General features: G+C 40.8%; 1 protein-coding gene across 7 annotated transcripts in view; it reads left to right on the top strand.

Moving 5' to 3' along the window:
- rbfox1 (RNA binding fox-1 homolog 1) overlaps nucleotides 1–25972 on the top strand; it is a 200720-nt gene that overhangs the window by 92173 nt on the left and 82575 nt on the right. For 2 of the 7 annotated variants that reach the window (XM_079456770.1, XM_079456768.1), the window contains exon 1: nucleotides 6423–6932. The exons of 3 other annotated variants lie outside the window; for them this stretch is intronic. In XM_079456770.1, the coding sequence (XP_079312896.1) occupies nucleotides 6834–6932 (99 nt within the window). In that variant the 5' untranslated portion in view covers nucleotides 6423–6833. Of the gene's footprint in view, nucleotides 1–6422; nucleotides 6933–7063; nucleotides 7262–25972 lie in introns of those variants that run through there. 2 more of the 7 variants (XM_079456772.1, XM_079456776.1) reach the window with 2 other exon arrangements.

The following is a 25972-nucleotide window of genomic DNA, read 5'->3' as shown; positions in this document are numbered from 1 at the left end:
AATTGATTTGGAGCTTCTTTAAGTATCGTTGTTAGCTTGCTAGGTTTAATGCCGATTCTAGTGGAAATATATTCGGAGCTAGATTGCTTCAGTCAATGCTTGATGTCCGTAATGTTTTGTGTCAAAATTTCATTCTGTCAAATCTCATAAAACATCACAGTCACCACGGAGCCGTGTCTCGCCGGTTTGTTTGCCTGCACGCACGGAAAGCAACAGAAGAAACCGCACCATCTGTCCTGCTTTTAGTAAGACTGACTGGCTCGGAAGTTCGGCGTAAACATCAGACATTCCGATATAATTTGCCAGCTGCTGGGTTAGCTGCCGTTTGAATTACAGGTGCCGTTGCGGGCCGGTTTGAGGCGCGGTGTGTATGAATGAGCGGGGTGTGTCTCAGAGCAGCAGCTGATGATTACAGGGAGTGGTCTCGAGAGATGAGTACTCCTCCGATTGTTCCCTGCCTCATGCTGCCTATTAAATGAAGGCAGGTCCCGCTGGAGGGTCTTTGCTCTTTTGCAATCTTCATAAGGAAGTGGGAAGCTAATTAATGAAATGCTAATGACTTTAACGCAGCATCCCTTTGCAAGACTTTCTCAATATTGATGTACTCAGACCGCCATTGTTTTACACTGTAGAGTGAGACATCGGTGAGACCAAATTACTTCCAATTGTATTGCCTTTTTTATGTTATGGTTGTATTAGGGATGTGCGAAGCTACAGTACATACAGTATTTTCACGAGCAACTACTTGATAAATCCGTTTTAAGGCCTGAATAATGAGGCGAATTTTTGGGTTACCCGACCATAATTGGATATGTTTTAAGGCGGGTTCACACGGGACACGTCTTTGTGTTCAAAAACAGCTGGATGGAGTGCAGCAGAACGGAACAGAATGCAGAGGTCTCAAAACGGATTTTTAAACGCTGAACTATTTTTAACTTGACACATGCTGTCTTGAACCACAAAGTGCTCATGGCCCAAAAGATTTAAAAAACAATGGCCAAAGAAATCAATCTGCAAATGTACGGCTGTAGTGGTGGTGCATTTAAAATGAATGATTTGCACGTAAAATTTTAAGTCAGATGAATTGGTGTTAAAAGGTTGTTCAAGTGTGCTGACTACCAAACAGGTGTATCTTTAAATATTAACGATTACATGTTTTTGTAAAAATTATATGTAATGCATGCTATTATGCTAACGCTAATTAAGCACCAATGCAAAATATATATAAAACAAAATATTCATTATTTTTATACTTTAAAAAAGGTAAAAATTTGAAACTACTAGTCAATTCTCATGTCCCATCCTTATATGTTTTGTAGCATTCCATTAATTAAACTGAAAACAAAATAATCTACAAATGCTCACTTAATACTAGATCACCTGCAGATTGAATCCCTTTAACATCATTTATCTCTCTGCTGGAAAGGTTTTTCATTCTTTCTTTATGCTGTGCGTCTTTAACAAGAATTGTTCTGCGGTTTGCTCGAATCAAGAGTTCGGTGGCATGGGAATTTCAGAGCTCCGCACATTAAGCAGTTAATTAATGGACTCCTGTCCGCACGTCTCAGTCGGATCTGTGGTGGAGGAGGCCCGCGCGTCAGCTCTGATGGATCGCGGATCCGTCAGCTCTGAGGCTTTTCCTGTTGGTCGGTGCTGAACCGTTACTGCATGTGACAGCTCCTGGTCCTGTCAGAACGAATCGCCCCTCCTCGCGGGCTCTGCGGCGAGGGAAAGTGACACATTAATAGAAGCTAAAGCACTCTAATGGCAGAGCCTGGTGAAAGCATGGGGAAGCCATCCGCGGGCTTGCCCTGCTCTATAAAACGTCGCTCCGAATCACCGTCTGGGCACAAAGAGCGCCCGGCCCTGTCCGCGACCCTTCCCTTGTCCGTGTCGGCTCAAACGTCCTTTTCATCCGCGGCTCTGCCACCGTGTTTCTGATGTTCGCTTTTTTATATTTGCAACGGACCTTTGGGGTTTCGATTATGAGCTGAAGAACTAATTGGTAGAAAAACACTTCAGCATAACGTGTTATGATTTTAGCACCCACAAACATCTAATTAGCACTCCGGCACTGGCCTCCATCTTTTCCGAGTGTTTGTCTTCTATTTTAAGCATATTCTGTTTCCATGGTTTTCATACATAGGAGCGTCAGAGGGAAAAATGGAGGAAGAAAATAGAAAAGGAATTAAAGTCAGTGATTATTTTTGCGTCCGTTTCCACAGAGGTGATTAACAGCAAGATGGGATTGTTTTTGTTGCCAATTAGAAAGACAGCAAAGTCTTAATGCATCGAAATGAGCCCAGATCAGCAGCTGCTGTCAAGCCAAAGCTGGGGGTGGACAGCAAGCGTCTCTGCAGCTTCTGCTCTAGGTAACCAGCTGTGTGGAGGTGCTAAGGATCGCTTGCTTCGTCCCACCCAGTAATCAATTTGCAGGCCCCTAGCACAGACAGCAGCGGGGTAACAAACGACTCGCGTTTCTGTTGCTTCCAGACGCACACTCAAGAGCTAATGAAAGCCAGTCTCAGCTGCCACGCAATCTGCCTGCACTCCTCATTGCCCCTGAAGTCCCCCATGCATTGGGCCCATTGTCTCCGCACCGTCATATTTTTGCCTGAGCCCCATCTGTTTCCATAATTACTGTCATGTAAACCGACTTTTCCAAATTGTGCGACGTGCAAAGTAAAAGAGTGGCAAGGAATCTCTGATTAGCCTCCAGGAGATGATCGTCATTGATGCGGTCGAAAAAGTGTCACATATCAGGGGACGCTTCGAATTCCTATGCAGACTGTGACTGTGCTGTGGTGTCGATCTGGCTCTCGCCACCGAGTCAACCTGCCGCGGCTCCGCGCCGCTTGCTCCTTCTATTTCCCAAAAAATATATCACTCCTATCCGGTTGTGGCGTTTTGATTTTATTTTCCTATTGGAAATGATTGGAGAAGTTCCCTGTATTCTCCCCCACCTGGGAGAAACAAACAATACTGTTTACAATGAGTCTCACCCATCACAGCCTGGCTCATCGGTCCCACTCAGCCCGCCGAGATAATGGCTGATTTTCTGTACAAAACCCATCACACTGTGGCTGGGGATGTTAGCCATCATCTTGACTTAGGATTTACATTAACCAAGCCGGGATGGTAATGAAAAATAACACTAACAATGACCAAACCGGCTCCCTGCAATCCACCTCTGTGTGATTTCATCAATCTTCCCTACACGTTCGGCACCTGCTGCAGTCCTGTCAACTTCCTGACACGGGGTGGAGGCAGCCAGTCCTTCCTTATTAGTCTGTCAGCAATGGTGATGCTCACATCGGGTGCACGGGCTGAAATGGAGCCCGGGCCCGTAGTGCAGCACCCTGCTACTGAAATACACCCAACCTGATCCTAAATGACAATGTGCCAAGCACTGCCACAGTTCATTTACTCACATACTTGGAGGGATCTAAACATGCCAAAAGTCGCGTCGCACCTCAGAAATCCGCTGTTGTTTGTCGCCAACATCTGAAAGACGTTTTTTTGTCATGCAGTATTTGTCATATAAGTGTATTCATCTCTTAAACAGTTTGTCATCTCTTTAGTGTTTTGCCCTCTAACAGAGACGACAAGGTGATATCTGTTGTCGTTTCCTTCAGAAAAGTCAAATGTACATGCTATGTACATTGTTTGGCAAAACGCATCTCCATTTTTGTTGTCCTGTTGTTGTGTGTATGTGTGTTTGAGAGCTTGCCGTGTCATTAATAATTTAAATAACATAATGGAAACAACCAACCATGTTCCTCTTTTAACAGGAGAGTCAATTTGCGGTGTTGGGAAGCTTTCGTCTTCTAGAAACTATTCATGGGAGGGATTTCAATTCTTATTTGTCATATCTAATGGATAACGCCACAGCACAACACTGAGCTTGTCTGCTAATTAAGCAACAGAAAAGCACAAAAAGTATTAAGGATTAGCTGCTGACAGTTTTTTTTGTGCTAAATGTAGGTGCACATGTAGAAGGCCCAGCTCATTAGTCTTGACATGTTCCATGACACAATAACAGTTATTACACTGCTCGCACACTTCAGTCAGTTACTAAAGACGTATACAATTTCATTTAAATGTAGGCTTAAACCTTTCCAAAGGTTTTTTTAGGGTATCGTGTTTTTATTGTGTTTTATTCTGTTAGTTAACTGCATTATTTGAGTAAGTATGGCTTAAATCAAAACAAACCAACTGCAGTTTGTTTGATATGAATTGGAATGCACAGTAAAGAAACATTATTATATATTTACATTTACATTTAGTCATTTAGCAGATTTTTTAAATATATATATTATTATATATATTTTATCCAATATCTGCATGATTTCTATTAATCATGCCAAACCTGTATGAAATAAAAGAAGATATTTTGAAGAATGTTGTTAACAGAACAACATTGGTCCCGATTGACTTCCATTGTACGAACACAAAACCAATGAGACATTTTTCCAAATTTCTTCTTTTGTGTTCCATAGAAGAAATAATGTTTTTTGGGAGGTATCGTTTTCAAACAGGTCCTAATATTTCTATCCAGAATACATTTTGAAATTGAACTTAGCTCTTTATTTACTTTCATTCTTACTTGTCTTATTGCTCGTAATTCGACGGTCCTTCTTATTTTAAAGACTTTTATTTATAATCTTTTATCAAAATGTAAAAAGTCCCGCCCTACATTATTTAAGATAAATAGTATTCGGTTACACTCAAAAGTACATCAAATTATATAATTTGAAAATTCAGTCTCATTTAGTTTATTTGTCATTTTTAGGTAAATAGACAGTGTACAGAGGTAGAAATGAATAACAAACTGTTATCGAAGTAACCTAAAAACTTCAGCAGTCTGTCATCATACGAAAGATCAGAGTCTTTGCTCATTTCATTATTAATAGTGTCTTTCTATTTGTAATGCTTTGCATGAATTTGACATTAGGCTCTTCTCCGCACAGAAAAAAAGCACAAGCTTCCAGTTGCCTCCTTCGAACCTCTCCGCAACCTCTCTGCCCATCGAAGACAGACCAACAACACAATGTACAAAGAATTTGAGAGTGAAGCATCACTGACAAACAAAAACACAAACAAGGTTTCTTTCCCTCAATATGCAGCCGAGAGCAGTGCCTCATCACATGTCAAAAAGACATACTGTAAAATAAACACTACTATCTGTGATAAAACACTGAGAGAACATTCTTTTATTTCTTAAGCAAACAAAAAAAACTAAAAAAGATGCACTAGTTGACAGTCCAGTTAATTCTTTGTACTGAGAAGCATCAAGAGGGAAAAAAGCCGGAATGCAGGGAGGAAAGGCAGAGGATAAGGAGAAGACACATCTATGGGGGGGAGTTGAGAAACGGTCTTGCCTCGAGGCTATGTGTGGGGTGGAGAAGCGGAAGAGTAAAATGGAGCAAAGCAGTCTGCTGCCCTCTCCATAATACATGTCTGCCTGCTTCGACGAAGCCTGTTTTAATTACGGACACTGGTGCAACATAGAAAAACATTGATTTTTTTAAATCTGCTCTTAAAGCAACACCAACATGAAATCTTGCTATGGATTTGCAAGCCTAACACTGAGAAAAAGGAAAAAGATAAGTGAGATAAAAGAAGAGACACATGAATAATTCAAATTCTTTTTCCACTACTGTATATCTTTGCGCATTCTGCTGCTTAGACCTTGATTGGCCTGTCAGTTAGCAACATCAGTATAGCACTCAACGCTTAACAGCTGTTAATGAAGCTACAATAAAGACCTTGCTGCTGAGATACGGCCTATGATTATAATAGAAGCTTGATGATCAACAAATGCAAACATTTGTGTGGGGTTTAATTCATTATTTAGTGCCTCACATTTGCCCTAGTACTCATAAAGGTTCTTTTAGGACTTGGATAAGCAGATAAAACAGGCTCTTTCGTGTTGCCCTTATATGTACCTCTCTCGGTTTGCTGAAGCATTTTTATTCAAAATATGTTTCGCATCCATCTCTTATTTCATCAAAATAAAAACCAGTAAAATAGACGTATAAATGTTTCAGTGCTAAGAAACAAAATGACACAAATATTTGAACAAATTTGTGTATAAAAAAATATTATTATAAATAATGAAAAAATATAATGAAATTTATAGGCTGGACAGGTCGATCTGTGCGATATGAAATTATTTTAATGGAATACAAATGTGATGGCAGTACCTGTACGTGCTAAGATAGGATCATTTCTGCGCGCACGTTTTATGTGAGGCGCACAGCGATCCCCATAATAATAAATTATAAGGACAATTCAGTTTCAAGCCAAAAGAAAAAAATGGAGAGATCCCCCACCCCCGTAAAAAAATGAATGTGTGATTTAGGATTGGCCCCCGCCCCGCATCCCTTCTCCTCTGAGATTCAGATGCTGTTCAATGAAACAGACTCTGTGCCCGGACTCATCTGACAGCGCGTGGAAAAAACAGACCCGCGGCGCGCAACTTCATCACGTCCAGCCACGCACTCTTGTTTCCGTGGTCCCGTTTTATTAGAAACCCCGAGACACGTAGAGAACAGAGTTTCGTCTGTGTTTACAAGGGCTTTGCTGAAACTGCAACAGAAAGAAACAGACGCGCTTTGCATTGTTTGTGACAAACAGACGTGCGCTCGCCGGGACCTCTGCGCGCACACGTTCGCTTTACCGGGTTCTTTAGCCGCTATTAGGCACACACCTTGAGGTGCTTTATAAAGCTTTCAAGGCTTTATAGCCCTAACCGGTCCGGTTAAAGCGATCTCAACGACCCCGTAAAACTCGGCGGACGGGACAGGACAGCACGAACGGACGCAGACACCATGCAGCATCCCTTGACGGGCGGACCGTGCGTCGCCCTCCCGAACGTGGACATGTGTCCGCAGCTCTCATGTGCCTTGACTTTCATGTACTTACAGCAGGTGAGTGAATGTTCCACCGTTCCTCTGTGAACCCGCGGATCCGGCGCAAATACCGTGTGTGTGCGAGCGCATGTGTGTGTAGTCGCGTGGGTGCGCTCCCGAGTGAAAGTGGAACACGGATGCGAGTGGACAGTGTGGCGAGAGAGGGCTTTTGTATAGTTGTGTTTGGTAGCTGCAATCGCGCGTCTTTGTGTGTTGAAGTTTGTGCATGATCAATTTAATTCAGTCCTGCCATGCTATCTCTTTTTTTGAATAAGCCTTGAAGTAGCCTCCACGCGCTATATTGTCTGAAAGACTGTGAGCTGTTCTTTCACTTTTTCACGAGAGAGGTAAACACCGCATTTCGTGTGCTTTTGCTGTGTGATCAATAGTTCTGCTGACTCTTTTAACTTTGCTACATTTTTGATTTGATTCAATTTATTGTCATTACACACATACAAGTACAGTGCAACGAAATGTATGATATCATGTGCTCAGCATATCGTGCATGTTTGTCTTGAGCGTGTGTCTGTTGAATGTCTTTTGCTTGTGCTTTTATTTGACTTGTACAGCACGCTCTATCATATTTATCACGAAAGGATTGGCCGGATCTTAAATAACTTTCACCCTTAACCTGGTTCGTAAAAAAACGTGATATTACATTTCTAGTCTGAACCCTTGGGCATCTTTTCTTCCCCTGATTATCTGAAACACTTAATTGTCATCAGTGCCTTTTCCAAGCAGTGAATCAGCTACTTGAGTGATGACAATTCAAGGGGATTTATCAAATCAAAAGTTAATCTATGGTATCGATCAGGCATCAGGTCTTATGTGGCAGTGCATGTCTGTCTGAAGACTCGACGTGAGGGAGATCGGTGATCTCATTTAACTTTCATCTGTCGCACAGAGCCACCATTAACCTTCTGTGACACCTCTAACCTTTGTCTTATCCAATAGAAATTGCATTCCACGTCGGTTTAATTGCAAATATATCCAAGTGATACATTTATTTTTTTCTAACAAAGAGACAGCTTTTATTTCACTAATCAATGCAGAATATGTCAATTGTGAACTTGAAATGTATGACACTTATATCTTTGCATTTGAGGATTTCTAGGGTTAATTGTTTTGTTATCATTTTAAACACATTTGCAATTTTTTTTAATATAACGTTTCACTTGTCACAAAATTATTTTGTAGGATGGGTGTCCCATGACCAATAGAGGTCGATTTATGCGATGTTTGTTTTTTCCGATTCTCAAATGTTTATATGCTTCCACAAGAATTTCTGCTTTTGCGTGTGTGTGTTTGTTCACGTGTGTTGAGTGAGCTGGAAATCTGGGTCTTTGAAACTATTTATAGCAGAGATGCAAGACATTTTGAATACATCTCAATACAGCCGGGGTCTCATTCAGGACGAAGCCCTGACGAAGCGACTGCGCTTTATTTTTTCTTTGTTTTTTTTCTGTTCATGTGTGTCACGTGCACATAGCGTGCCGAACACTGTTATCTAGAAATAGCATCCACATCCTTGTGTATCAGCAGTAGTGTGGGGCCTGTAAATAAGTGTGATTGTTTCAGAAATGTTTTCGTTCGTAGGAACAATTTTCATCAATGTAAACAAATGACTTATTTTAGAACGCTGTCTCTTAGAGAATAACACACAGTAGTTTAAATATTTGTTTCTATTTAAAGTCACACCCGCCTCGGTATACGTACAGCTTAGTGCGTTCCTTGTTAAATGCACGATTTTACCAGCACATTTTTGCAACGCTATATGTTTGCATTTACCCTCAGGACTTTGGTGTTTTGAGCAGGGCAGGTTTAGGCAGCTGACAGTTAGAGCTCACCTGACCCTTTAGAGCCACGGGCGTCAATCTTGCCCGTTTCTAACTCCTTACCACTGCGGGACCCCGGCCTGACCCGAAGTGGGAGGTGTGGTCGCCCGGTCTTTACGGCTAAAATCAATTCTCCAAGGCCCAAAGTCATATGGCTCTGGCTTTTTCTTTCAGCAAATTTTTACGGCCCCCATTTCTCTCCCTTCATTGCTTCCTCTCGCTTTCTTTCTCTCCGCCACTCCCATCTGTGCTGACTGCGCGTAACTGCTCCTCTCTCCTTCCTTTCCATTACATCTGCTCAGTGCTGTTCATTTATTTAAGTACCCAGAGCAGCCGTACGCCATCACGCCTCCTGGGCACATTTGCTTCTTACCTTTTCCTTCTCAAAAGGCTCATTTATCAAAGAAGTAAAAATAAAAAGACTGGGTGACGTCCTTTAGCGGTGTATTTTTATATTGTTTGACGCAAATGTTGTCCCTTTTTTAATCTCTTTAATAATTATGGACTGCAAGGAATATTTATACTAGTGAAAATTAATTATTGCACTGGCCGATCTTTTAAAATTGAGCAAATGGCAAAATGCATGTTAAATATAAGATTTATAGGTGTATCAGTGAGGTTGGGGAAACAAGTCCATAGAGATGCAAAAGCAAGCAATATTCAATTCAGCAAATTTTTCTTTATTTCTTCTTTAAGCGTTCTATTTTCACTCACTAATCAAATTACTACTAATGTCGTTATTTTTCGACTTCCCAAGAGAGGTATTCTTTTTTTTATAGGTGAAAATATATTTTAATTATTTTCCCAGGCAGACATGACTTCTTAAATTGATCACTGCAACATTTTTGTGATGAAAATAATTTAGGGACGACAGCTCAAGTTTGGGCATTTACCTGTTCTCCTATTGACATCTGTAAGGAGGAAATATGCAGAGAATGAAATATGCGTGTCCAAACAGAGACGGTGAATCTAACTCTTATCCTTCATTCGAAAACCGCCCACCATAGATTGTTTTTGTTTTCGGTGCTAAATCAACATGCATTAAAAGATCGCCAGAAAGTTTAATTTGTATTGTGGCGTGGCAGTGAAATCTATAGCCCTGGCTCTTTTGTATTATGCTTCATTTATTCTATCCCGCTCCCATTTCGCTGCTCTCGCCGAGTCGCTGAAATGAGAGATTGGTAGTGTCATCGGGTCCTGATGAGTTTTCAAACCCTTCAGTAAGCATTGACAGGCAGGTAAAGGCCAGGGCTATTGCGCTTGTCATGGGCCGTGACTCTAAATGATCACATCCCTTTGTATGCTCTGTTTGCATGCTCTTAGTGGAAGTTGGTTATTGCTAGAATGCAAACAACAGAGCAGTGAATGTCCTAGGTCATGTGTGCATGTTGTGCACCGGTGCATGGCCCTCTGGGAGAGAGAGATAGAGAGCAAGAATGAAAGAGAGAGATAGAGATTGGTGAGGGAGAGAGAAAGAGAGAGAGGCGATGTGCGTATGGAAATGGGGGCGGAGACCATCTGCCGGGCCTTGCTGGGCACATGTGTTCCTGTTTGTGTGTTTGTGTGTAGAAGAGTGATTAGTCTCTCACATTCATAATAATGTCTGTTTGCTATTGCAGCTGTTGCACAATTTAGCAATCGTCTCGCTGCCCCTTTTTTGCAGTGTCTGCGTTGCAAAGGCACCCTGTGTTCTCTGAGCATTTTACAGTTCATTTGAAGCATCTTTGTTGTGGCTGTGGTTTCATTGCAGAAGGATTTTTGCATTTGATACAGACTTTTAAGAGGATATAAGTGCACTTTTTGGATGTACATATAAAATAACTTTTTCGGTTTTAGGACTAAATTTGACTACCTTTTATTGTTTTAAAGTGTATTTATAGATAAAGTAAAAATATTGGCAATACAGTACGGAACTTCCATGGTTCATGAATATTAATTCAGTAGAATGACTGGACATTAAGGAAGATTATCTGGCACTGTTGGTGCACTGCAAGCTAATTAATATGCATGAGCTCCGTGTAGGCAGTCTAGCCTTACAGTGACATCACTACCTCCTTACAAAAACTCACTCTGCTGACTGCTGTCGGTTCAAAGGTGAAGCATAAGAAGCCACCTATACAGACAGAAAGATGCAAGACACCGATAGAAACGAGAACACAAAATGCCGAACGAGAGATCGAGCCGTAGCTGCGTAATGTGCCGGCGTTCGTGTTTGTCTTCTGGCTGCCTGAAAGTAATTATCCAGCTGCTGTGCGGCCGAGCCCGAACGATGTTTTATGAGCTTCTGTGTTTAACACATCCAAATGAACAAATGTCAGCTCCCGTCGTGCTGGTTAACTCCATCCAGCAGGGCCTTCACTCAGCTGTGACAGGCCTTGCTTAATGTGAGCGCTCGCTGCTCATGGTCAGCCAGCAGAGAGACCGAGGCCCGATGCAAGGAGGAGGTGGCGGCGTTGGCATGTTGAGGGCTTGCTGTAGATTACGGCCACTGTAATTGCTCTGAAATGAAACTGCATCCCAGCCAGCAGGTCGCTCATTAGAAACAAACCCCAACATATCAAGTGAACCTCAGGGAGCCGGGAAAAAAATGGAAAAAAACTAAGAGGAGAAAGGAGAAAGCCTGCCATACCAGCTTTCACATCTACAGCTGCGTATTTTCAAAATCATCTGAATGACTAAATCGACTAAATTGAAAGACTCGCATTGTTTTCTTATTTATCACCAATCCTGTATGACTGCACAAAACAAGCTATTTTGAAAAATGTTGGTAAAGTCATACGGGATTTAAAATGAAGGGCGGTGGGTGAGCTATCACTTTAAGGAACATTTCCAAAAGGTGCAGTTGGCTTTAAAATGTAGTATGAAATACTATAATGAAATAAAAGAATGAATCTCAAGTAAATAGTCGACCTTACTAATCAACTAGTCGGTTGTTGAGTGAACATTCAACCATTGAGAGCTGTAACATTCACAGCTCTTTCTGTTCAAGCTCTGAAACAGTTGACAGTGGGACAGTTTTCAAGCGGGGGGCGAGAGGGGGTGGGACGACCGCCTCATTAAAGTTTATCAATATTTAATCAGATGCACGTATGTTGTGCAAATAACAATATCAGAGTATAAACATACGCATTTAGCTACAGAACCTCTAGCTTTAACCATTTGTTTTCGTCCCTTTCAATCTGGAAAAGTCATGTTTTTAAAATAGACAACCACCGGTGTGTTAATAGTGTGCTGGAGAGACTCTCATGAGGAACGTTGTCCATTCATTCACTCGCTCACTTACATCTGGCTGACTGTATCCTGGATCCGCGGGCTTGCGTCGGGCTCCTCCCTGGCTCAGGGCGTGAAGACAGACTGTTCTGCTCCTGCAGTAATTAGGGAGCGAGCGATCGCTTCACTGCAGTGCCTGGCCAAACTCAAGCGCGCTGCACCGGCCTCCAGCTGAGCCGAGATCTCCCAGGGTTTTGATCTCGCTCGCTCGCTTTTCTTTTTTCTTTTTGCTGATCTCACGCATGCAATCTGCAGAGCGGGTCGGAAAGCCGAACGAATCTTATAGTCTAAGCTTGAATTCTCACATATCAAGGAGCCTTTGGTTCCGCCAGGAATTTAAATTATTAACTCATCCTCATTTTTTTCTTTGGCACAAAAAGATGCATTTTTGGGGAATACTTAAAAATGTGGGTCACTGTGTAAAAGTATTTAATTCTTTCTTATTCACTTGGGTGCTCTTTACAATGCACAACTCTTTCAAGTCAGCTTCACGGAAAATAAATAAGTTCAATTCAATGAAATGAAGAACATAGCGCTCAAAAATTGGCTCCACCAGAGGTCAGTGTCAATCTAAAATTATACATTATAGTTTTATATATAAAAATTACATAGTTAAGTAAAGTGTCCTGGTATTCTACAAAAGAAATGATTGCAGTCATATGAATAAATAACGGCAGAATAATTTTCTTTTAAACCCCTTCAGAGATTCATCATTCTTGTGAGCCACATGAGAGGTGGACGATATTGTCAGTGAAGGTTTATTTTAAATCTAGTGTGGAATCTTTTTTCCAGCATTCTCTTTCTCCCTGTTCTCCATTTATCTTATTATTTCCTACTATTTGTCCCTTTAGTGCTTTCTGACTTGATTTGTTCAGCAAGCTACCCTGAGCAGTGCAGAGTTTAGACTTAAATTTGAGGTTATAAAAACCTGAATGATGGGTGAAGTTATCAGGGCACCACTTCCTTTTTTTCAACAGTCTGCGGATTCATCTCTTGTGCATTCAGAGTCCCAAAGTTTGAAAGCGATTCAGTTCACTCGGTGGCCATCTTGGTTACACCCTCCAAATTTTGCTTCAGTAGCTCAAATTTAGTCCATGCTGGTAGATCGATGGTAGCTGTAACTGCACCATCTGGTTTCTGCATCTTTCTCCATGGTCATCCTAAATGGCAGTATATTTTGATCCATTTGAACTCCAGAGTGATTCGTCACATTGCATTTTTGGCTCAGATTGGCTCAAAACATTGTCATTCAGTCAACATTCAGTATATGAATTAAAAGAAATGTATTGTTTACTGCCAGTTGCTATAGGCATGCATAGGAATGTTCATGTATGGCTTGCTTTGGTTATACTGTATTAATAAAGTGAAGCACAACCACTGATAAGGTTTGGTTTACAGCGACCTTGTTTGGATTTAATTTCATAAATCCAGGTTGTGCGAGACACTCCAGGCGCGAGATGTGTTTTATTTTAGGTGACAGGAACGAGTGCATAAGTTAATGTAAATGAAAAGGATGTTGAGGAAGAGATATTATAGTATGTGGATATTAGTAATTTGAGCAGGGAGGTTGTAACATGGCAGGCTGGATTAATTAATGCCCTGCTTGAGGCGAGGGAGAAGTCAGTAAAGCAAGTACAGGCGAAACCATTTCCTGTATATGGTTCAACTTCCTTAAAGAAACATTTACGCAAATATTGTAATCTTGTTTTTACATCTAAGCTAGATTTTTACACCATTCTTCATACGTCATACGTATTTGTTTTGGTGACCTTGTTTTTTCCCTTGAAATGTATTTTTCATTATTGTAAAATGACGTCAGTATTGCACAAATCTATTATTTTAATCTTAATTGTTTATTGAATGTATCGATTCCAAACCGAATGACATGCTTTTGTGTCGCTTTCATGGTGTCAAGTATATGTCTTTAATTTATGTTACATGATATTTGGCATACACGATACGAGACCTTTTCTGCGTGTCATATTGATGATGTTGTCATTGGCACTGGAATATTAGTGAATCTGCCCTTTCAACTAAATCATTTTTCTCTTTTCACCGGGAGCTTTATGTACTGTTTGCTTTAGAATCGCAAATTCATACTGTATGCAAACATTTGTTGTCCATTTTAAAATCACCTGCGTTTCCCACAATGCTCTGTTTACCACAATGCTCTCTCTGCTTGTACAAGAGCGAGATAAATGTTCTGCAATGTGATTCCATTGTTTTGTCACTTCTGCTGATAATCGCATTGCCCTCACAAATTTGACTGCTAATACATATTAAAGCTCGAAACAGGCACCTTTCACTCAGAGTTCCCACCCTGTGACAGTCGATGGCCGGTGACAGCTTAAAGCCAACACAGGAATTTTAACAGTGCTGACAGTTGTGTCGTCAATCAAACCACCTTCATGGAAGACATTTCGCCAGGTGTCCATGGCAACTCATTTCCCTGTCTGGTATGGGATGAGTGGCCGGCTTTAGGCAGCGGACAGGTTCATCCTCTGAAGGGCCCACCAACAGAGCCACAGATCAATATCTGTAGACAGCAGCGCAACAATAGAGAGGCCTTATCACAGGCCCCAGCAAGGGCCCTCAATTGGCTTCTCCATTTTGAACTTTTAGGCCTTTGATATTCAAACATAGCGCACTGAATAATAGAGGAATTGACTCTAAGCTCTTGCCCGTCGGGTACAGATAGTGCCAGAGCATGCATGGCACAGGCCTCAATTGACTAATTTCCCATAAAATGACAGAGAATTCAGTATTAAGTCTACCCAATTAAAGGCAGAATAACACAATTTGGTCTTCTTTTTTCTTGATCTTTCTGGAGATCTTGGGGGCGACCTAATTATTTTGTTTTGCATCTTTGTGGTGCACAACAGAAAACCCACTCAAATAAGAGGGAAGGAAAGGGAAAAAAGCAGTGAGCGCGCTCCCCCTATTCAACCTCATTATGTCTGCTGGCATTTTAACTCCTTTTGATGATTAAGTGAGAAGAGAAGCAATGGGCTACATGTTGTCTGCTCACTTCTGACGGCATCTTTCTGCACTCGGCTTTTGCTTTTGTTTCATTACAAAATGTGCTTTAGTGGGGAAAGGGAGAACTCTTTAATGTTGTATTCCCGCGCGGGCTAAATCCTTTATTTTATCTGGGTCAAAACCGCCTCAAGAGCCTCATCAAAGGCCGAAAGGCTACAGAGGTTTTGCCTGAGACAAAGCCGAGGTGGAAAGCTTTAAATAATTTTGCCTTCTCTTGTATTTTTTCTTCCCTCTCTGCCTGAAATAGCAGTTCAGGTTTTTGTTATTTGGGTGCCTCTGGACATTATCTGCTCTTTTACTTTCATTCCTCTCACCGTGTGGTTGTGTAAGGCCGGCTAAATGAGGACAGTTCAGTCAATCTCTGGCCGGCGTGCTGAGAAACACAGGGAGATCTAAAGAAACGGCCACCGCGGGAAACCTTGCTGCACTAGTCGGGCTTAATGGAGGGGCCAGATGATTTCAGCGGCCCCGGGACGGTAAAGATGAGGTGTCTCTACAAAAAAAGGTCCGTGATCAAAAGCTGGAAATCGCGGGGTGTGCGAGTAGTGATCGTTCGTGCTTGTGTCCACAAGATGTAGTGCTACACGACAACAGCTGTGCCATTGTGTCCCCTGTTTGCACACAAGCCAGTGCGGTATAGGATTATATACGCCGCAGTAACCGAGGGGAAGGAGAATAATAGGCGGCTATGAAAGGATGAGTCCCTCATGGCTAAACACAGCAGCTGGACAGTAGGCTGGCAGCAACCTGGAAAAATCATATGCATTTGATAAGTGGGCATGTTGACTTTTCTAGAGGATATTCCAGTAGCTGGCTTGGTAAATGTTTAGTGGGAGGTCATTATTCTAAGCTTTTCTCTGCATGCTCCCACAAAGAAGAGTAAATCATTTATATTATTCCACAATTGTGTCATAAAGTTTGAAGAATATGAGTAGAAGCCAGAATATGAACCACATTTTTCCACTTGCAAATACGGAATCTTAATAAAACACATCAAGTAAGTTAGTAAAATATGACTTTTGCAAGTAAATATTTACTTGAACTCTATGATGCCAGAATTTTTTTTTTATTTTTATGAGAGGGGGCGTTATACATGTAAAAATCCAATCTGCAATAATAATACTACGGAAAAGGTCAAATTGTATTCTGTTTTATTAGGTAAATAAGAAACTGAAACAACAAAATAGTCTTTATTCACGTTTCCATACCCAAGTATAAGTCGGCACATTCAACTTCTCTCAGAAATAACCAAGCGTAACATTTAACCATTACAACTTATTTTTCTTTTAAGGACTGAAAGTAAATAACTGTAATTGTGCATCTTAATAAATAACAATAATTCATGGATAACAACAATAAATATATTTTAGCATTATAAATACGACGGTGACTAATGAATTTACACATACTGGTGGAACAATTACAGAAATATAAAAATTATTTTGGTTATCACCAATACTGTTAGTTTATTTAATACACTGTACTATATATATATATATATATATATATATATATATATATATATATATATATATATATAGAAGAGAGAGAGGTATATTTAACCCAACTGTCACAGGTATTTAAAAGCACAGCATTATATATATTATACAATTATATATATGGATTTTCTTAATGGACTAGTTGTTAGCAGGTGTGAAAAAAAGCTAATTCTAGACTATAAGCATCTATAAAGACAGTAGGGGTTTTATACTTTTCGCTGTTCGCTGTATCCACTTACGTAATTTCCTCAAGGACAGCCCTCCAGTCAAGATGTGGAAACGCTGCAGCCTGGACCACTAGTGCTGTTCCCAGCTTCCTCCTGCAGCCATCGGACTGATCGCTTCTGTAAACACTCTGCTACTGTAAATTGATCCCAGCGTGGGCTTATCAGAGGTAGCTAGCCGGCAGGTCTGTGACTGGAAAAAGCAGAAAAGCGTATTAACATTTAACACATTCTCCCTGTCCGACAGCAGATAGTAACAGCATGTCAAAACCCATCTTCTCGACATCATTGTGGCGCGGCCAGGGCAATGATCTAAGAATTGTTTGCTAACACGGGGTCCTTTGAAATGTTTCGGGAGGTAGGAAAAACCCGTTGTTGTTGTTGCACATGAAATCTGTCAGGACAGGGCAGCCTTCATGAGGGGCCGGCAGTAAAAGACTCGGCTTTGTGTGGCCGAAGAGAAACAGGTGCAGGACACGGTGGGTGTCTAAAGCCCTGGATCACAATGCGGCAATATCCTTGGCTAACAGCTAGGGCGTCTGTCTAAGAAAAAACAAGCAAAATAACACTGCAGTCCCCACAGAATGAAGGTCTGGTATTAAGACAAGAATGACATTTTGATGAGAACCCAGTTAGGAAAGAGGTAAATATTCTGTAACATTGTCTTGTTTATCTGTTTAGAGATATATACGAAGAATAACATGTCTTTCGTCTGGTTAGGTCATTTAACCTGGCCTGTTGCATTTATCGTTGGAAATAATAATTACCTGGTATTTATCCCAGCGAAATTACCTCAAACACAAGAGAAGAAAAGCGATGCGCTACGTCTGAACCGAGCCGCGAGTGTTAGGCTCACTGAAACTGAATACCTTTTAAACGCTGGATCTGATAACGGTAAACAAATTGATTTTGGCTCAGTGAGTAGTCGGAGGGAATTTATCTGATGTGCATAATCCAGGCGTGGGTCTTAATTCTGCCCGCCGCTTCACGACGAAGGTGGGAGCGAAGTGTCTTGACGAGGCCGCCATCCATTTCACCTCCATCAAAGTATGCAGATGCTTTATGACGTCCGCCTGAATAAGATTCATGACGACCTTGGAAGAGATTACCATCGGCTACTATGCATGCAGGAAGTGAGTTTAAAAAGTTGATATTCCGCTGTGAATTTGCATGATGAATCCCAGGTCATTAATATCACATTTGATGAAGTGCCAGGCTTAGTCGGAGAGACCTTTTAAAGATGCCAAAACTCAACCCAGGAGAACCTTGTGTGGATGGGGGTAAGAGTGCTGACAGCCCTGCATACCAAGGCTGTAAATTATTTGGATCCCTACAATGCAAGACTGCACCTAAACCTCCTTTCCTGGAGCCCCTCTGACTATACAGTGTGTTTGGGTTCTGGTAAAGCCTACAGATAGTAATTGTCCTTGTCCCCATTGAGAAAAGAGCTTATAAATCAAACAAAATGTATTTTATTTGAAAATGTAAAATGCAGAAGGGTTTGTGTGAGGGTTAGGGAATAGAATATGCGGCGTGTCCATAGAACATGGAAAGCCAACGTGTGTGAATAGGGTAAGTGTAGGCACAAATATAACACAAGCCGTTATGGAGGCAGAAAATACTGTAGATGGTCTAGATAGCTGTTACAAATCTTTGATTATTAGAGTTATTAGATTATTTGTTTACTTGCTCACAGCATGACCTTTTCAAAGGGGATTCATAGAGCTGGTAATAAACTAAAATCAAATCTCCTCTGAGGGCCTCGGGCAAGCGTGTGGCTAGTCATTCTTAGGAGTACACAATTGATCAGCACACAGTCATTTATGAAGGAAAGGTTCCTGAAGTACTTTATAGGAACCATTTTCCCAAAAATGTGAATGGGGACTAGAGACTAGCTATGGTCACCATTTAAGTTCATTGCATTAAATAAAGCCGTTTGGACATTCGGCTCCAAAAAATCCATTTGTGTCTCATGCTAGAAAATAATCACACGGCTTTGAAAAAACTTGAAGGTGGGTAAATTATGAGAGAATTTTCATTTTTTGATTCATGTATCCCTTTGAGCATTAGGACAAAAATGACACACAGAATAATTCAAAAGAAACAGCTCCTCTCTGAGCAAGCCGCTAAAAACCCATGAAATCTGTCAGAGATTCAAAAAATATCCGACGTTGTTCCGAGGAAGGCTGAGCGTTATGACAACAGACTGCAGCCATCTTGCAGAGTGGGGGACTGTTTTAATGGTGGTTGTTTTCTTGTGTAAGGAGTGGGCCGTTCTCTGTGCACTTGATTCATTAGTTAGTCTCTGGAGTAGGATGACGGCAAGCAGGGGTGCTCCTCTGTCACCCTAATGGAATGGAAATTCACTTACATGCGCAGACGGCTGCTGTGTCTGCGCACAGAGATGTGAAGGCGCCAAAGGGAGGTTTTCAGCCTTCCCTGATCTGATTTGCTTTGATTGGAATCGCTTAAGGACAAGCGTCCTTGTGTGCACCTCTTGTTTACAAGTGCACAAAGATGCGTGTGCTCCGACTCTCACACGCATTGTGCCATGTGTAACTCTCTTAAAGCTGTAATTGTTTGGCTGTACATGAACCAAAATCTGTTCATCTTAACCTTGATTTACAGTTTTATCTGATTTTATCTTTAACAGTCATCTCTTAACCATGATTTACTATGGTAAGCTTGCAATTAGTATATATTTTTGAGCTATAGACGGTTCCAGTGGCAACAACATAAACAAAAGTTATGTGGCCCAAACTTCTGGTAGACCAGTACAAAGAATCAATAACTGTTGAGTAGTTTAATACAACTAGTGTAAAATGTTTATATTAATTTATTTAATAAAATATCGAATCAATTGTCATATTACTAGCCACTAGCCAGATCGATGACCCAGCCTGATCTCAAGGGAAATATTCTATGAGGTGGCTTATTCGTATGAATTCGTAACAAAACTGAAGCCCCACCCCTTACGTCACTGGTGCCAAAGCATTCATACTAATATGTACGAATGAGATTGTATGAATTCTTACGAATTAGCTCAAATTAGCCACATCGTAAGGTAGTTACGTTTTCCGGGCCAGGTGTATGCGTCCGATGAAACCTTCTATAAGGTACAACCTGTATTTTTATTTTTCAAAAATGATGATGATATAGAGGCTACAAATAATCGATTGATTTGTAGCGGGGACAAGAAAACACAATGCGCCAGAACTCAATATGTGCTGGACTCGAAATAGCGACCATTTTAGTTGCATATGCTCCCTAAATTTAACCTGTGCAACCTCAAAATATATTTGGGAGCATGTTTGTGGGTGCGACCTGTTTTCATTACTGTACAGAACACACTAATAACTGCACAAAGAATGTGCTTGCCAGTGACATTGTGATATGATCGCCACCTCTGCTGACACGAGCAGTATGCAACAGCACATAGAGAAAACAAGCACAGCTCTTTACTAAATGCTGCGCCTGTTAAGAAAACATAATTTTTGTGCAATTACCGCCTGTCAGTTGAGTTTGTGACAAAACATTTTGCAGCGTTTATATATTATTACTGCATAAAATAATTCACGGAAACAGAAGTTTAATTTGTTTCATAAAATACAAGTTGATTTTATAATGCCTGCAAAAGATAATTTTGTTCCCCTATAATTTTCATCGTCTCATTCTCGTGAACTCAGTCTCGTGTCTCGGAACTGTTGTGAATATTCAATGTATCAAGTGGCAATGCCAATATTGGTGTAATTGATTACTGGAAAAAACTAAACTAATTGGAAGATACATTTTAAGTTAAACAATAGTAACGTCTCTCAGATTTCACACTATACAGTGTGATATGTAGCTCCACCTTGCTCCTGCTCCTTTAAATGCTCACAAGAATGATGTTTGTGCCAAGGAGTTTGGCCATTGTTCTGTGGTTAGACTAATTACAGGTCTCACAGTGGAAGCTCTTTCTGTGCTCTAAAAGTGTAACTGAGTGGAATCATTGCCATATTTGTGTCCTCACTCAGAGCCTCATTCTGTCAGAGGTGCTCCCACACATTCCAACACGCAACAGCAAGTTAGATTTCTCAGGCGAAGAGGGTCTCATATAGAAATTCTAGGCGGCTGTCACTTGATTTCCTGTTCTCTTTTTTGCAGTTACCCTCTTGGCTAGTTTGCTGAAATGGCTCTCTAAAAAAGAGAGAGAGAGATTATCAAAGGCTGTTTTGTGAATTAAACATGCTGATTTTTATGGACGTGCTGGTGGAATATTACGTTTGATTTTTCTGCCGTGGAGCTTATGGTAATACACCCGTTTGAAAGCGTAATTTCACCTCATAATGTGCTTTGAGCAGAGAGCGAGCTGAAGGAAATAATTTGTACTTTCCTTTACAAAAATGTCTATTGGTCCTACGGAGCACTGAAAACATTCGATTAAACCCCATAATCCAATTTCTGTGACCGTCTTGCTTAACACAAGCTGAAACCAGAGGTTGCGGCTCCCTAAAGGCTTCTAATGTCAAATGCAAAAGCACGTTAGGAGACGGGCAGTACGCCTGCTAATTAGTCAAGACTTCCCGGCTTTGAACCTTTAAAATATGCCACATGTCTAACCTCTGCCTTACCAGTCAAACACCTCATGGGTAAATTATTCTGCATTTGCTATTTGCATGTTTTGGTTCGCGGCATGATTTGGCATCCAGGGTTTGCTGTTTCTCTTGTGAATCAGGCACACGCTGCAACGCCAAGTGAATTGGGAAAAAAGATGGCTGCTGGCGAAACTGTAAACAAGATTACTTTTATTTCTCCAGCATTTTTATTATTGCGAGAGTACAGGGATTCAAATGAACAAATGTGAGCATGAAAAACAAATTACTAATGATGGGTATTTCCTGCCAGGAAAGTTAGGATCACATGAATGAGCCGAAAGCAACGCAAAAAGTCTTCTCTTTTTTTATTGGTCCACTAATAGTACTCCATGACCATGTCAACTTTTGCAATTGAAGTGATGCTGACTCCGTTATTTTTCGCTACGGGCGTTCAGGTAAAGCATCAAAGTTACCGATTCGCAAAACAACATATTTTCAAAATGTATATATAATCAAACCTTTTTGGGTTAATTTATTCCTAATTTGACAGCTTTTGTAAGGGAATAGTTTACCCAAATAGGACATTTCTGTCATCATTTATTTACCTTCTTGTTATTTTAAACCTGTATTACTTTCTTTCTTCTGCAGAACAGAAAAGAAGATATTTTAAGGAATGTTGGTGAACGAAAATTGACTTGATACAAAGTCAATGGGACCAACGGTTTTTGGTTTCCAAAAGATCTTCTTTTGCAGAAGAACGAAAGTCATACAGGTTTAAAATGCCAAGAGGGTGAATAAATGATGACAGAATTTTAGTTTTTGGTTGAACTATCCCTTTAAGTGGGTGTATACACAGGGCTGTTCAAAATATAACTGAGATTAACTTCGTGTCAGGTAAAAACTGAACTACTGAGGTTCATTTCTAATTATAACGTAAGAGTCACAAAAAACATTGAAAATAGAGGAAACGCTGACTCTATCATTTTATACCAAGAGTTCACAGGTAGCCAATGACCTCACAACACAATCAATTGAACCTCAATCGATTCCTGCATTCAAACCCCTCCCTTTACGGCTCCCACTAAAGCACATACATCAAAACTGAAGCATTACAGTCAAAAGACATTTCTGTCGTCTCCCAAAGTTTCTCCTCATCCCCCATGAGGTCTCTTATACTCCATCATTCAAGAGCCCCCCCCCCTACTCTCCACATCACAAGATGCATAATGGCAAGGCTGCTTGCAACAAGCAACTCAGCACTGCTGCACTTAGAGCAATAATTGGAATTTTTATGGTTGAGAAAGCTAACACTTTTAATACAGGCAAAAGCCCTCATGCAGTCCAAGTGGAAGACAGTGGGAAATCAAAAAGATGGATCACTCTAATCTGTGTATTGACATCTCTCATGGCTGAACAAATGGTGCAGTTGAGCTATATTCGCCTGTATTGATCCCCGGGCTGCTTAACATTCATGCCCTTGCTCCTGGAGGTTGACCACAGGGCAAGGGATTTGCACTCCGGTCCAGCCCTTTTCAGTGACTCGCCAGTAGCCCCCTCTTCCCAGCCCCAATTAAAACAGGTTAACATTTGGTGGTCTGAATTATACTATAACATACATATAAAAAGCTGAGTACACTGCATTTCTGTAAAGACTTGGAGCTTTATGGTTTTATTTATTTGAGTGTTATCTGTATGCAAATCTTTTCTTAATAAACACATTTATTCATTTTTTTCTAGGATAACAGAATAACCATGCCAATGGCTCATTTAGCACTGCACAGATTTTCACTACCCAGAAAGTGGTTTGTGAATGTGAAGGAACTCAATATTATTGGCCATTTAAGGGACAGTTCACTCAACAAAAATTGGTCATCATAAATTCTCGCTCATATTATTCAAAACCTGTATATGACGTTTCTTCTGTGGAACACAAAAATATATATTTTAAGAAATGTATATGTGGTTTTGCGTCCATACAATGGAAGTCAATTGGGGCCAATGATGTTTGGTTACCATTGTTCTTCAAAATGTCTTTGGAATGACATAATGGTGAGGGAGCATTTTAAATTTTTGGTGAATTATCTCTTCATGTAAAAACAATTCAGTATGTAGTATATAATCTACCTCGTCATTGTTCGTGCATAGTGAATATGTAGCACATGTGATCAATATTGTACTCCCATGTCTAATCTTACATGGTAGAATGAGTTACAATGATTAAGTCACACAGATGTACCAGGCAGAAGGCCCAGGCCTGAAGCTATTGTAAACACATGGACATCCTACAGCATGGATGCCTGGCGCTTTTAGAGCCGCTGAGCGCTTGTCTTTCTTTCTTGTGGTCACAAGTAGGGTCTCATAGGCAATTACTAATGGGCATTCATTCTGCTGATGGGACTAAATGTAAACGCACATTCCCCAGTTTTTAAAGACTACCAACATGAGCCCCCCCTTATTATGCCTCCCTGCTTAGCAGGGCTTGGATGTAGACCTGAAAATCAAGAGGTATTTAGTAGGAAAATGACATAGCAGGGAGCCTGTGCAATTGGCCAAGCAATGGATCTTCTCAGTCAATGGAATAATCAGATCCCTTTTGTTTTCTGAAGTGGAATCAAACAAGATCAATTGCATTGCGTTTGTTTACCTAATGACATGCTGGATTACCTCTCGTTTTCGAGTGCTTCTATGAGAAAGGTGTCGGGCGGCCTGGAAAGCACAATATTTCTTGAATCAAACGGTCTTGCGATCGGTTAGCGCTCTATGGGTTTCGCATCCAGGCACGTGGTCGTGTGTGGAACCGTGGCGGGGCTGTTTGATCTGCATTTGGCACACCGCTGCACACAGTTCTGCTCATCTGAGAAGTGGGTCATACACCATATACCACATTAATCAGACCGCTGTTGTTGTTGACCTGAATGAGAAAATGCTTGGATCACCAAAAAGATGACTGATTGTTACGGATCTTCCCCATCTTAATAAGTCTTTATAATCTGTGCTCTGTTTATGTCATGTCTGTGTATTTCACCAATATGAACTTATTTGGTTCTTCCCTTGAGGTTTCTGTATACATTTTGATATGTACGTACACATTTAGAGAAGCATCTTTATAGGCAAAAATCTGTGGTGAAGTGCTTGTCTTATAATTGTCTGAGGCTCTCGGGGTTTCAATGGCTTTGTTTTTATGCTGGTTTGGAGTGCAGGGTCAAACCGGGGATCAGGCCGCTTCAGAAGCTACTGTCCAATAAATAATTATAGCCAAATGGCACCTAGCATGCTATGTTAATAGAGGCTGAAATTGCTTTTGAAGGTCCTCATAAGTCCCCCTTATAGATTAAGTGCCTGCATTGGAAAAATAACAGCACCCAGAAGAAAATGGGTGAAAGTAATCAGGTTTAATGGACTCAGAAGCTCGCTGCGAATTAAATAAGCATTGATTTGTTGGAATGTTCCGGTTATTACCAAACGCCACTACACACACATCAGCAATGCTGATGATATTGATGTTGGGTCCTTTTTTATTTGGTCTTTATTGTATTAAGCCCCCATGAACTTGGTTGTTCTTCGAGCTCTCGCTTTATTTTGTCAGTCGTGCATATAAGAGGTGGGCAGCATCCTAACCTTTGCTAAATTTTAAGAAAAGCTTCCAATAGTAAGTAAGAGTCGTGGTCATGTCAAATCACCCATCCCCCAAAGCGCAAGCCCTTATTTATAATACCCGGCACTGCATATCTTATGGCGGCCATCAAGAAGTTCGGAGGGAAAGCTTTATTTATCGACTGCCCATGAAGGCTATGACCATGAAATGGCTTTTGCTGGAGGAAACTCCAGTGTGGAGATTATAGATCAAGAGCGCATACACACTCCTTATGAACCTATTATCTCAACTACCGAGGCCTCACACGGGTGGTAATATCAACAAAACATGATCCCTTTAATCCATTTTTAAACCCAGAATCTCTCAGCATATTGAGTAGACCGGCACTGGTGTGCCAGCAAAACAAATGCCTAAACGCTTATCCTCCATATGCAAGAGCTAAAGGCTTAGCCTGACAGAACAATCACCTAAAGCAACAATGGAAGAACATGCTGAAATGCTTCAACACTTTTATGTCGGATGTATTTTTTATATTTTCGCTGCTTTTGTTGAATAAGACTCAGCAGCTTTCTGATGCGAAGCTCTCTGAATGTTCATTGTATAGTCTTGCCTCGGTAATGAACTATATTTAGAATTTACAAGCTTGTTATCCAGATTCAGACTGCTGGATTTCAAAAGTCAATAGCAGGTACTGTGGATCTGCCCAGAATGTGAGTCTGAAACAGATGTGGGGTGTTTGTAAATGCCTAAAGGCTTTCACAGCCATTCACTGGCTTTTCTCAGAGATATTGCACTGACCCATTGTAGCTCCAAAATAGACGTGCTGTTACATCAAATTTGACCAGCTATTGTTTTTCTTTCAATTGCTTTAACTTTTATAAGACAACAAAATGCATGACACTGTCCAAACTAAGAATCACAGAACTCCCCTCAACCAGACTGAATCGTACCTTAAACTTCAGCATCTAATGCAAGCTAAATGTACCTTTCTACAGGTGCCACTGTGTAGATCTTATCAT

Source organism: Barbatula barbatula, assembly GCF_947034865.1.
Source record: "Barbatula barbatula genome assembly, chromosome: 5".
In the NCBI taxonomy this organism is placed as follows: Eukaryota; Metazoa; Chordata; class Actinopteri; order Cypriniformes; family Nemacheilidae; genus Barbatula; species Barbatula barbatula.
Note: the sequence above shows the minus strand (reverse complement) of the source record. Positions and strands in the feature narration are given on the sequence as shown.